At 40.7% G+C, this 13,690-nt stretch overlaps 1 protein-coding gene across 1 annotated transcript in view; it reads left to right on the forward strand.

Moving 5' to 3' along the window:
• SLC2A13 (solute carrier family 2 member 13) overlaps nucleotides 1-13,690 on the forward strand; it is a 135,685-nt gene that overhangs the window by 17,150 nt on the left and 104,845 nt on the right. Inside the window, exon 2 of the mRNA XM_042872662.1 lies at nucleotides 11,044-11,203. Coding sequence (XP_042728596.1) covers nucleotides 11,044-11,203 — 160 coding nt within the window. The remainder of the gene's footprint in view (nucleotides 1-11,043; nucleotides 11,204-13,690) is intronic.

A 13,690-nucleotide genomic window follows, 5' to 3' on the forward strand; every position in this document is an offset into this window, starting at 1 on the left:
AGCACTGCTGATATCAATCACAGTTTATTAAAACTGAAAGCTCCACTCTCAGTTTGCAGTGAAGTAGGGCTTGTCTTACATGTTTATTCAGGCCATCATAAATACAACCTAGTAGTTCTCCTTTTCGTCAAGTGGAAGAAAGATAAAATGCTCTTATTTTCTTTGAGAATCTCAATAATGTGATTTAAAAAAAAAAAAAAAAAGGTTGCACAAGGTTGTTTTTTACACAAACCCATGCTGCTTTGCTATTTCACAAGGACAAATTTTCCCCAGCTTGTAAGTTCCCAGAATCTTTTTAAGTACTGCTTGATTAAAATTAATTCAGAAACAAAACTAATTAGAGCTTTCTACTTCAGTGCTTTTGGAACTTCTTCATTGCTTTTCAGTCTGATAGTTAATCTTGTTTTCTTGCATGGATCAAAAATGCAGTTCATCACAATTTCTGATACCAGTCAGGTACAGAGAGCCATAACAATTTCAATATTGAAATTCAGGGATGCTCCCTCTCCTGTGTGGGTGCACATATTTTTTGAGAATTTTTTTTCATTTTGGCTTTCCTAAAAGTGCTGTCAGTAACTCCTCTCTTCCTGCCTGCTTCATTTCAGGGGAAAAAAAAAATCCCTTTCAATGTTGGGAGTTGTAAGTTATCAAATACTAATTGATAGCAGCATAACTGTGACCTAGAAAGAGCTGATCTATAGTGCTAACATTGAGGCTGAACTTGGATGGGGATCCCATAATTGAAGTGATTCAAACACTTCACTACAATTATTTTCATCTGACCTTAACAACATTCTCAGTTCTATTTGCCTTTGTGTAAAATTATTTCCCTTCTTCCTGTTCTGAAAAACTTACAGGAGAAGTATTTCCCCCCCTTAGCTCTCCTACTCACTCTTTTGGAGTCTACAGACTGTGGCATGCTGTGTATTCCCTTCTATGTGCAGATGTTATTTGTTGGAAGACTGGAGGTTTTCTGGCTGTGAATAATGATTTTAATTTACTCTTTGTGTATTATAAACAAAAGATTCTTGCAAAATTTTATGTATTACTTCATGTTTTTGCTCATAATCGTAATGATAATAAAAGTTTCAATAAAAGGTAATAGTATATTAATCAGCTAAGAAAGCAACAAAACAAACCAGGCTTTATTTTACTGAACTTTGACAATCTAGTCTGTAAATGGCAGGTTCTTCTCTGTCTTATTGCAGGTTTCTAGGCTCACTTTTCCCTTTCCCCTAAGTACTGTAATGAGTAATTCCCTCACGATGACTCAGTTTGTGGTGTATTTACGTCTCTCTGCTGTAATTGGTGGTTTTCCTTATGCTCTCCTTGCCCTGAAGGTGTCAGAAGATTTTAGTGCTTCTCTTATGCAAGAGTTGTGTCACTGTTTTTACTTATTTTTATGATGGTTTGGGTTTATATCTGTAACTTTTGATCAAAGGAGAGTTTATATATGTGATGTAATTCACAAGGGCTATTTCTATTGCTATTAGTTCTTTATCTACAAATGAAAGTTGTGGTCATTTCTGGTAGCACACAATTTTGGGGGAGGTTTTTTGGTGAACAGTAATTCTGTGTTCTCAATCCTTGCTGATATACACAGTGCTGAAAAATCTTCAAGTAAATAGGAGGAGTTATTGATCCCAGCTCATTAAGAAAAGGTGCTTTTACAAAATTGAAGCAATATCAGGGCTTGGACTCCTTCACAGCTGATTGCTGTATAGTAGCTCAGGTTTTTGGCACTGACATTGATGGTTGCTCTGGTTTAGGCAAGGAATGTAAGGATTTAGAGTTAGGGTAGCATGGTTAGGTTGCACTTGGACTTGGTGATCTTTAAGATCTTTTCCAATCTGAGCAATTCTGTATTTTGTAACAGCTTTGGGTGTTAGATTGACTGTGAGAGCAGTGAGGTGCTGGAACAGGCTGCCCAGAGAGGTTGTGGGTGCCCTATCCCTCCAGGTGTTCAAGGCCAGGTTGGATGGGGCCCTGGGCAGCCTGGTCTGGTATTAAATGAGGAGGTTGGTGGCCCTGCATGTGGCAGGGGGGTTGGAGATTCATGATCCTTGAGGTCCCTTCCAACCTGGGCCGTCCTGTGATTCTGTGATGTTCAGTGGTACAGGTTCTCTGAGATGAACTAGTTCTTTCTGCTTTGATAAGTCTGTTTAAATGAAGTTCCAGACTTTGGTGAAGTCTTCTGACACTGTACTCCCTGTAGAGAGGAGCTGTGCAGGTTACCGTGATGTACATTCTCCAAAATAAAATGTGATTAGTGTTAGTGGTTTGTCCCATTGCCCTGATGCGTTTCAGAGCTGTGCTGCAGCCCAGTGTGCTCATGTTGCTGCGAAGAACAGGGCTTGTACTCATCTGATGATAGAGAGAGACTGGAATGGGAGATCTGCTGCCAGTCATCCCTTATGTAGCTTTCAGGAACCAATTTTAAATTGTTGTGAATGCCTTTATTAGGTGTGTGTGGTTGGTGGAAAGCCTAGGTATTGAGGGACTTGAGCTTTCCCCTGACTCAAGTAAGAGCTGTTTCAATTTTGTCTGCCAGGCAAGTGGTTAGTGTACTAGAACGGCATACAAATATGCTGCTTCCTCAAATACTTCCCATTAGCTTGTGTAATGAGGCACTCTAATGTCCCCTCAGGCTGACTGTCATTACTGAAAACTGGAGTGTTAACTGTAATGACAGAAAAGGACTCTATGAGACTACAAAAAGGCTCTATTTTTGTTTTGGTGAATCCTTAGAATTGGTGATGACTTTACAATATGTTGCAGAGCAGTCTGTGGAGCCATCCAGCTCACACATGTGGTTATGAAAGCTGGTGGTCTTTTAGAACAAATACTCTTTGCAGTTAAATTGTGTCCTTAGTTACTGAGACATTCTTCTCCCACAGACTACTTAATTCTCCTAGAGACTGGCAGAAGAATATAGGATTATTGTGGAACTCCTGGTTCTTTCAGCATGCTGAGCTTCCTTCCCTCACCTTCCTGAATGTTAGTGCTCAGATGTCAGCAGCGTTTTTTTGTGTTGGTTTTTTTTTTTTTTTTTTTTTGTGGGAGACATAATATAAACCTTATAGGATCATGTGTGGGAATACAACAGAAAGAAAAGAAATGATGAAAGTCTGTACCGTCTGATGTGCTCCTGGGATCAGTGGTGCTTCCAGGCACTAAGCATGTACATGTCTAATGCCAAAAATGTAACAAGTTTTTCAGATTGCCTGTTTAATTAAAACGAATCCAAAAGTTGCACCTGAAGTTCCTATTCCAACTTTCTCATAGCATAACAATATCCCTTCAGCTGTCTATTAATATTTTATTCCTGATTCTCTTTTCCATGAACTCACTCTTCATCAGGTGCCCTCTCCAGATCCTCTATGGATCCGTTAGCTGCGGCTGTTTGGAGCCCTTACAGGGAGCACAAACTGCCACTTCTTAATGAAGTGAACTTGAAAGCTGCTTGTATTAAAGTTTAACGTTGTAAAGAAAATTTGCTCTTACCATTTCATTTTAAGAGAGGAAATAGAGATGTTAAACCAAGACAATAGTTTTTTTGTGAGTTTTTTTTTAAGTACCTCAGTGCAGCTTTATGTGTTAGCATATAATGCCTCATTCCCTGTGACCATTATTACGAAAGGAAGCATTTTAATAATTTTTGCTTGTTTACTTGGAACCTTTAGCAATATAGTTTTCTTTAATGAGCTGTGACTGTTCTTTTTTAATGATTAATGGCTTCAGTACTGTACTGTGAGAGCACTGAAACAAAACTAGGAATATCTTTGTCATTTGCTTTTTGTTCTTCAAAGCCTAATTTTATTTTTGAACTGGGTGATCTGGGGTTCCACAGTAGTTCAGGCCAATCTCTTATTGTACATAGTTCTGCCTTTGGGCCAGTGCAGGCTCTGGGTCTTACGGTGAACTGACCATATCTCCAGTTTACTGTTGGGGTGCAAGGAGTTGGTATGAGCTGATGGAAGGAGGGACAGAACAACAAAATGATTCATAGATACACCAGCTCCTGGGTGGACTTCTGTAGTGCTTCTAGTTAACAAGCAGCCTTCTTTACTCCAAAGCACAAAAGGCTGACAATTGTGAGTTGTATGGTCTGTTTTTTTTTTAATTTTGTTTTTATGATCCTTTTCTCATGACAATCAATATAGCAACAACAACAAAAATGTCAAGAATCCTTCCCAGTCCTTCCCAATGTTTTTGCTGCTGCTAGTTATTTGTTGATGCTCCTGAAATGGCAGACACATCTCTGGTGCCTTAGAGCTTTTTAATTACGTTAGGAGAAACAGTGCATCTTATTCAATATCCTGTCTCCAGCTTTTGTTGCTCATTTGTTGTTTATGTAATGCTCCTTCCCTCCTGTCTGCTAGACACCATGTGAGCTGTGGTGGAAGTCCTAGTTGTTACAGGGTGTGTTGGTACTCATCTGATCTTGCACAAAAGTCTTACGTAATCATTCCATCTCTCTGGTATTTATTCCCAAATGCTTTCTGTGATGAAAAACTTGGATTCTACCTTTAATCTTTTTGTTTTGCTACATTATTATTATTATTATTATTATTATTATTTTAAATATACTTTTAATTTTCATAGAATCATAGAATGATTTGGGTTAAAAGGGATCTTTAAGATCATGTAGTTCCAGCCCCCCTATTATAGGCAGGGACACCTCCCTCTAGGCCAGGTTGCTGAAAGCCCCGTCCAGCCTGGCCTTGAATGCCTCCTCCACAACCTCTCTGGGCAACCTGTTCCAGTGTGTCACCAGTCTCAGTAAAGAATTTCTTCCTTATAGTCTAAATCTACCCTCTTCCAGTTTAAAGCAGTTTCCCCTTGTCCTGTCACTACCTGCCCTTATAAAAAAAAAAAAAAAAAAGTCCCTCCCCAGCCTTCCTGTAGGCCCCCTTCAGGTACTGGTAGGCTGCTATAAAGTTCCTCCAGAGCCTTCTCTTCTCCAGGCTGAAAAGCCCCAGCTTTGTCAGCCTGTCCTCATAAGGGAGATGCTCCAACCCTCTGAGCATCTTAGTGGTCTTCCTCTAGACCTGCTCCAACAGCTCCATGTCCTTCTTGTGCTGGGGTCCCCAGAACTGGACGCAGTACTCCAGGTGGGGTCTCACAAGAGTAGAGGGGCAGAGTCACCTCCCTTGACCTGCTGGTCATACTTCTCTTGATGCAACCCAAGGTACGGTTGGCCTTCTGGGCTGCAACCATACATTGCTGGCTCATGTTGAGTTTTGCATCAACTGACACCCCCAACTCCTCCTCAGGGCTGCTCTCAAGTCATTCTCCACTCGACTTGTATTTGTACTTGGGATTGCCCCAACCCAGGTGCAGGAGTTTGCACTTTGGCCTTGATGAACTTCATGAAGTTGCCATGGGCCCACCTCTCAAGTCTGCCCAGGTCCCTCTGGATGTCATCCCTTTCCTCTGATGTGTCAACTGCACCACTCAGTTTGGTGTCATCTGCAAACTTGCTGAGTGTGGACCCAATCCCACTGTCCATGTTGCTTACAATGATGTCAAATAATACCAATCACAGCACTGATCACTGATCTCCAATGGGTGTTGAGCCATTGATCACAACTCTCTGAGTGCAACCGTCCAGCCAATTCCTTATCCAGCAAGTGGTCCATCTGTCGCATCCATTTTTCTCCAATTTGATGACCACGGTGTTGTGCAGGATGGTATCCAATGCTTTGCACAAGTCCAGACAGATGACATCAGTTGCTCTTCCTTTATCCACTGATGCTGTAACTCCATCATAAAAGGCCATCGAATTTGTCAGGCATGACAATCACCTCATCATTATTTTCCTCATGCAGTAGTAGGGCCTTCAGGAGGATCTGCACCATGATCTTGCCAGGCACAGAGGTGAGACTGACTGACCCGTAGTTCCCTGGATCTTCTTTTTTTCCCTTCTTGAAAATAGATGTTATGTTTCCCCTTTTCCAGTCAGTGGGAACTTCACCAGACTGCCATGACCTTTCAAATACGATGGATAGCAGCCTGGCAACTTCATCCACCACTTCCCTCCAAAACTCATGGATAGATCTCATCAGATCCCATGGACTTGTGCATCTTCAGGTTATTTAGATGGTCTTGAACCTGATCTTCACTTACAGCAGGCAGATATTCCTTTTTGTCCTAATTATTGTAGGGATTCTCCTTCATGATCTTTTTAACTTTCCTGTCCTGTTGACTTAATTCCTGGACTTCTCAATGAACTCTTTATAATGCATACAAGTTCATAACAAAAATATCTTGTTGGATGTTAATGTGACTCTAAGATGCCTTTTCATACCTGCTTTCTACTGATTGTTTTAAAATTGAGCTGTGCACTCTCCTAACTGCTTTCTAAATCTGCAGATTACAGTGACAGCATTAGTAATTAGTGTCTGAAGTGACTGGTTTAGGTGTGGAAAAAACACTTGAATATGAAGACTTCAGTTTGTCCTGTGGTATAATGTTTTCTGAAAAGCAAATAGCTGCAACTAACTAACTGTGGTCTAATTTGAAAGAACCTTCCATTATATACATTTTTGAACCCTATTCTTTACCGAGGTCATAAGGCTAATGCATTGCAGTGAATAAGGACTGGAGTGTCTGCTGCATTTTCTCAGAATTCGTAGCTGTTGCGCACAATTTGGAGTTTGAACTTTCCCTGACAGCTTTCCAGTTAATTGTTTCATTTTCTTTTCTTCACGTCTTGTCACTTACGAGCTTTATTAGTTAGATAGCAATACATGTGCCTGCAGGAAGATTCTTTTATTTGGTGTGAGCAGTTTAACAGTGAGGGCATATTAGAAAATGTCATCTAAGTGTAAATGAAAGCATTCTCATATGAAAGATTAAGAAAAGATTACATTGCAGCTGTATTTATTCTGCTAGGAAAGCTGTTCTTTGCTTTCAAATTTGTTTAATATTTGTCCATTAAAATAACTACTTAATGAGTACTGGTTACGGATTTTAGATATTTTTATAGCTATTTAACTTGTCTTCCTACAGTGTTCTGGGTCACAAGTTGAAAGGAAAATCTGCAGAGTATATGCTAAGGCAGCTGAAAGCAAAACTGTAGTAGGAATAACATTATAAAGTCTGAAATATGACATTTTCTACTTTAAGTGATACGAATTTTTCCTTAATTCTGCCTCAGAATAGCTTTTTTTCTTTCTGGCAATTTTTTATAGAAAAATATCCTTTTCTGTGATAGCACTTGTTGGATGGCAGCCAGTCAAATTGGGGAGGCTTTTCCACTCGCCTTCCTCCGTTTCCTGAAAACTGCTGCTCTCTGTTTCAGAATCAGAGTAGAAATGCATGTGTCTTGATTTTTAAATGTTAAATGGAAACACATAACCTTTTTTTTGTTTGTTTGTTTTGTTTTTCTGCTCAACTGAGATTGAACATCAAGAAATTATTTGGATGTTTTGAACCTCTGGGTTTTGAGAAACTCAGTAGGGGCCATAAGGTCAGAGTATAAGGCAAGATGTACAGCAATGATGTGAAAAGTTTCAAGGTAAGAAAACTGATGTGCAAGTCACAGAATAACAGTGTTTGTAGATTATCCACCTGTGGAGATGATCACAGCCTAACTGAGCACAGTGTCATAGAATGTTTGGGGCTGGAATTGACCTTGAAAGGTTATCTCACTCCACCCCACGCTGCCATGGGTAGGGGTACCTTTGCTTGATCAGCATGGACCTGGGCAATCTGCTGTAGCTGGCCTAGCTTGAGCAGCTAATTTTTCAGTGAATGGCAAGTGGTAGGTTAAACATGGCTAACAGACTGACAGTGTGCTCTGTAATGGGCCATATCTACTGATCTGTACCAAGCAGGTGTGACCCTGCTTCTTGGATGCCTTGGAAACAATTTTTCATGTTTCAAACAAGATTTCTCTGCAGGTCCTGTATAAAATCAGCTTTCAGAAAGAGTTGGATCGGCCAACTGTTGGAAGGCCAACAGGTATCCCGGGCTACGTTGAAAGAGTGGTGGCCAGCAGGGCAAGGGAGGTGATTGTCCTCCTATACTTTGCCCTCATGAGGACCTACCTGCAATACTGCATCCAGGCCTTGGGCCCCCAGCACAGGAATGATGTGTAGCTGTTGGAGCAAGTCCAGAGGAGGGCTAGAAGATGACTGAAGCACTTCTCCTGTGAAGAAAGGCTGAGGGAGCTGGGCTTGTTCAGCTTGGAGGAGATGAAACTCTGGGGAGACCTCATTGTGGCCTTCCAGTACTTGAGGGGAACTTACAAGCAGGAGGGGATCGGTTTTTTATGCAGTCTGATAGTGATAGCACCAGGGGGAATGGCTTAAACTAAAAGAGAGATTTTGATTAGATGTCAGGGGGAAATTTTTTACTCAGAGGGTAGTAAGGACTGGCAGCTGTGGGTACCCCATCCCTGGAGGCACTCAGGGCTGGGTTGGAGGGGGCCTGGGCCAGCCAGCCCACTCTAGGGGTTGGGGCTGGTGGGCTTTAGGGTCTCTTCCAACCCAAACCATTCTGTGGTTCTAGGATTCTATGTAGTGTTACAACACTATGACACTTGGTTTTTTTTGTGTGTGTGTTGTTTGAGGCTGCATATCTATGAAAATGCCCCTCAGCTGGTCAGCTTGAGGAAGCATCCCAGTTTTTGATGCATGGTATTTTTTTCTAACTGGTTGTGTGATGCACCCCTGTCACTGAGGTACTGTTATGCCATCAGCTAACATAACCTTTAGGTGGAAAAATCACAACATGAAGAGAATTTTGTTGTAATCACTTTGACCTTAAACAAGATGTGCAATGAGAGGGAAAAAAAAGTAGCCTTTCTGTAGGGCATGTTTTGGTTTTGGTTGTGCACGTCTTTCTAACTACGTACCAGTAAAATCCATGTACAGACCATCCCAACATAACCTCTTAAAGTAGCACCACTGAATGATTATCTAATTCAGAGGTAGCCTTGTTGGGAATACGTGTTGAGGCTGAGGGAGCTGGGTTTGTTAAGCCTGGAGAAAAGAAGGGTGCAGGGTGACCTAATTGTATTTTCAGTTTTTCAGTACTTAAAGGGAGCCTACAAACAGGAAGGGAATCAACTCTTTGAAAAGGTAGATAACAGCAGGACAAGGTGAAATGGTTTTAAGTTGAGGGAGGGAAGATTTAGGTTAGATATCAGGGAGAAGTTCTTTACAGAGAGAGTGGTGAGGTGCTGGAACAGGCTGCTCAGACAGGTTGAGGGTGCTCCGTCCCTGGAGGTGTTCAAGGCCAGGTTGGATGGGGCCCTGGGCAGCCTGGTCTAGTATTAAATGTGGAGGTTGGTGGCTCTGCATGTGGCAGGGGGGTTGGAGATTCATGATCCTTGAGGTCCCTTTCAACACTGGCCATTCTGTGGTTCTGTGTTATTTCTTAAAACTTTTAATGTCATCCATGTTTGCACGCCATGGGGAAAGTGAGTGATCGACTTCCAGTAGCCTCCAAGAAAGAAGTATAAGGTTGGATTTTTTTTGGTCCCTCAAAAGAGAGAAACACAATATTTTTCTTCCTTGTACATATACATGTTGCAAGACCCAGTTCTGTTTCCATACCCACAAGCTGCTTGTTGGAGGAACGTGGTCTCCCATGTCATTCCTATTGCTCTGAATTCAACCCCTTCTTGATGGTGTGTTAGAGGCATTGTGGCCTTTTAGCAAGGATTGCTCAGAGTAGAGGAGAACAAAATATGAATGGTATCTAAAAACCCCAATCATACAAAAAGTGATACCCTCCAGAGATACCAGATGTCCCTGGTAAATGAACTGTGGGACTTAGTGATTGCTGGAAGCATGTTTAGGCTGTGCTAGGGGACTGCTTGGAGCTCATTCTGCTGCCCAGCCTTTCCTAGCTCTCTGTGGCTGGTCTGTGGCTGATGGCTTCGTTCTGAGAAAGCAAATGTACTCCTCCACTTTCCTGTAAAGGCCTTTCTCTTGTTTGTGTGCTGTCTCCATCACTTTAATCGTAATTAGTTGAAACACTACTGTGAAAGACACAAGGGGAATATCCCTAATGGTGCAATGTGTTAGAAAATACACTTCTGTATTACAAAGGGCTGTTTGGATGCTCTTCTCCTTGGTGTCTTCTACTGCAATTTGGAAAAAAGATTAAATACATTTTTAATTTCTTTTTTCTTTGGTGACACTTCTCTGTGTTTTTGTGTTGTGTGTGGATTGCTCTGTCAGTTGCAGGAGGCACTGGTGTGTCCCAGGAGCTTTGCCTCAGGAACCAGGCTCTTGTGCAGAGAAGTTGTTGCAAACATGCACTGTAATAAAATATCTTCACAGCACCAGAATATCTTATTAACCAATCTGTATTCCTCACTGGGGCTCTGGGAGGCCCCAGCAGCTCTGTCAGCTCGCCTTCAGGGGGAAGGATGGGCTGGAGGAGGCAGTTGCTCAGCTTCAGCAGCAATGTGGATTTGTGCATGCTGTGCTAGTGGGTTTTTCTTTTTCTTTTTTTTTTTTTTTACAAAGATTTAAAAAAATATCATTGCAGGATGTCATGTTGGTTCTTCTAATGAAATAGGGAAACAAATTTCTGTGGATTCTGTGGAAGTGACTGTGGATTTCTAGGTGGATGTGGACCACTGAAACATGAGCTGTGCCCTTCTCTGCTCTTTATATATCATTGAACTTATGCTCTTCGGCTTGTGGTTGTATGCACATGGTAGTCTTCCCTTGGGCATGTCTCTTGTACAAGTGGCTCATCTAGAGCCAGGGCTCGATTCATACGAGATACTACTGGTATTAAGAGAGAATAAAAGGTGGCTGTGCTTTAGCCTCAGTTTTTGCCTACTGATGGTATTAGAGCTTCTAGTGCATTATGGGGTAGTTTTAAACTCCAGAGAAGTCAAGAAAGAATTAATTCTACATAACAATAATAAAATTATATAATACTAGTAGTAATAATAACAATGATGCTTAGCTTTGTGTTTTCTTCAAGGTGAAAATCATGCCATAGCTCTATAAAAATAAAAAGAATGTAGTATCTCTTTCAGTTTCCTAAATGTAATTTAATTTATTCTTGTAGGTGTAGCATCTATGACAGTGCCTGTGTACATCGCAGAAGTTGCTCCGCCGCACTTAAGAGGCAGATTAGTCACCATTAACACCCTGTTCATCACTGGAGGGCAGTTTTTTGCAAGCGTCGTGGATGGACTGTTCAGCTACCTCGTGAAGGATGGATGGAGGTATGTGAGCCTTCAGTGCTAAAAGCAAAACGTGGCTATGGTTTGAGCAAGGCTAGATACATGTGTGAAATAACTTTTAGTGGCTGACAGCTATCGCCATAGAGTTTACGTATAAAATGGTAGATCTGCATTCTGAAGTGAAGTTTTAATAATTAACTCTTGCCAAATGATATACATAAAGCTTTCACTCAGTACTCACAGAATGTTTTCGTTTTCTGATTTCACTAAACTTTAAAATGGATGAGCAATGCATTGCATATGATGCATATGCATCAACAAGCTTGAACTATCATCATGATGTTTATAAAAATACCTTTTGCCTTTTGCATTTAGAATAATTACATGCTGATTTTTCAAAAGGCGCATTTCCCGTAACTGATACTACATGCACAGAATAGAGGTGTATATTGAATGCATTTAATTTGAGCAGTAGTAATCTAATCAGAACTGAAGTTACAGGTATTGTAGTATAACTTTTAACTATAAACTTTTGATTATATGGAATTTATGAATCTCTTTTACTCTACTTTCTGAATATTTTGCTCTTTCTGTAGACTTTGCTAAGAGTTTATGGTCTGCACCTACCTTCTTTGTGGTGATGTGTCATTTGAGAGAGTTCAGATGTTTCTGGAGCTCAGCAATTTAGTTGCAGTGCTGATGTGAAAAAATTATTAACAGAAATGTGTAGGAGGAGTAACTTATACCGCACGTTCCAGCTTTTGGAAACTTGTGCTTATTACGTTTGTTTTTTTATCGAAACTCTTGTGGGAAAAGGGTGTGTGCTGTTGTAGGGTCTTCAATTTCTGTTGCTACAGCCTGGAACCTTTTTGATATTTGAAAATCCTAATATGAAATATTTTCGCTCCCTATCTCCTCCAAAAAGTTTGCAATATAAATATTATTACATTCACTGACTTCCAATGGAATTGAGTAAGGATAAGTTTTAAGCTAGTAACAATTCATATGGAACATATGTAGAGGTATTTAGAGGCTGATCTTTCTTTAATATGTAAAAAAATATGCATTAAAATAAGAAGTTAATGTTTTAAAGGTGAATCTACAGTTTATTCTATATATATGTCTGAAGGTCCAAGAACGTTGAGGATTTTACTTTCTGCTGAAGTGATCGCTTCCTTTGCCTCTTAGGTAAAAAGATGTCACATTCTGACCTTAAGAAAAAAAATGACATCATGCTGATTTTATTTAATACAGTCAATCCTAGCTCTGCTTTTTGCTTTCTAGCCTAAATGGAAATAGCATTTCACATTTTCACATTTTCATGAATCTTTTGATATCCTAGTCATTGCAAAAGCAGCTGCATGCTCCCTCAGGCTGTGCCTCCAGTTATAGAGGACAGAGAAATGACTTCGCTGAAAAAAAAATTTAGGGGATTGCTAATCCCTTTCTGCAGTTAATGAAATATGTTCAATTTTTAGAAAAGGTAATGGTATGCAGTAATGCCTGGCTAGGTAAAATAAATGGAAGTATTTGACAACCAATACAGATTATCCAGTAGCTACGTTATTAATTTAAATTGACTATTAGCCTAAGTAATTTGCTAATGTAAAAGCTCCTTATGCATGGGGCTGGGTGGTGAGGAATGGACAGCAAAGGTATTTATTTAGAAATGGAGCTCTGAGTCACCATTAGTGTTTCAGGTGTTTGTGCACTTTCTTTTTAGGCAGATATTTTGATTTCAGTTTACTTTAGAGGTTAGAGATTCTGCTGGGAAAAGCATTTGTGGATATAAATATGTTTGGGTTTTTTGGTTCTTTTTTTGTTGTTGTTTTCTTTTTGTGTCAGTGGGCTGATGCTTACAAGCTAAGGATGTGTTTGTAATCTCTACGTAAATACTACCATATAGGAAGAAAAATATTGCTAATAAAATATCCAACAAGCCTTGATCTTATTTGAGCTGTATTTTTGTGTAATTGTTCAGATAAATACAAATCATGAGCCAGCAATGCACCCTCGCAGCCCAGAAAGCCAACTGTATCCTGGGCTGCACGAAAAGCAGCATGGCCAGCAGGGTGAGGGAGGTGATTCTGCCCCTCTGACCACAATGATCATCCAGTTTCAACCCCCTGCTATGTGCAGGTCACCAACCACCAGACCAGGCTGCCCAGAGCCACATCCAGCCTGGCCTTGAATGCTTCCAGGGATGGGGCATCCACAACCTCCTTGGGCAGCCTGTTCCAGTGCGTCACCACCCTCTGTGTGGAAAAACGTCCTCCTAATATCTAACCTAAATCTCCCCTGTCTCAGTTTAAGACCGTTTCCCCTTGTCCTGTCACTATCCACCGTAGCAAACAGTCATTAACACAATGTGTGAGTATAACACAATGTGTGTAAAAGATCCTTTGAACCATATTTTGCTCCCTTACAGTCTATCTGGCCAGTGATGCCAATGAAGACCATAGTCCTTCTCATTGTGATGCTCCTCACTCTTGTTGTTCTGTACTGGTTTCTTCCACGTGTGTGTCTGTC

This window comes from Lagopus leucura, unplaced genomic scaffold, assembly GCF_019238085.1.
Source record: "Lagopus leucura isolate 7727_CA_CO unplaced genomic scaffold, USGS_WTPT01 Super-Scaffold_100008, whole genome shotgun sequence".
Classification (NCBI taxonomy): Eukaryota; Metazoa; Chordata; class Aves; order Galliformes; family Phasianidae; genus Lagopus; species Lagopus leucura.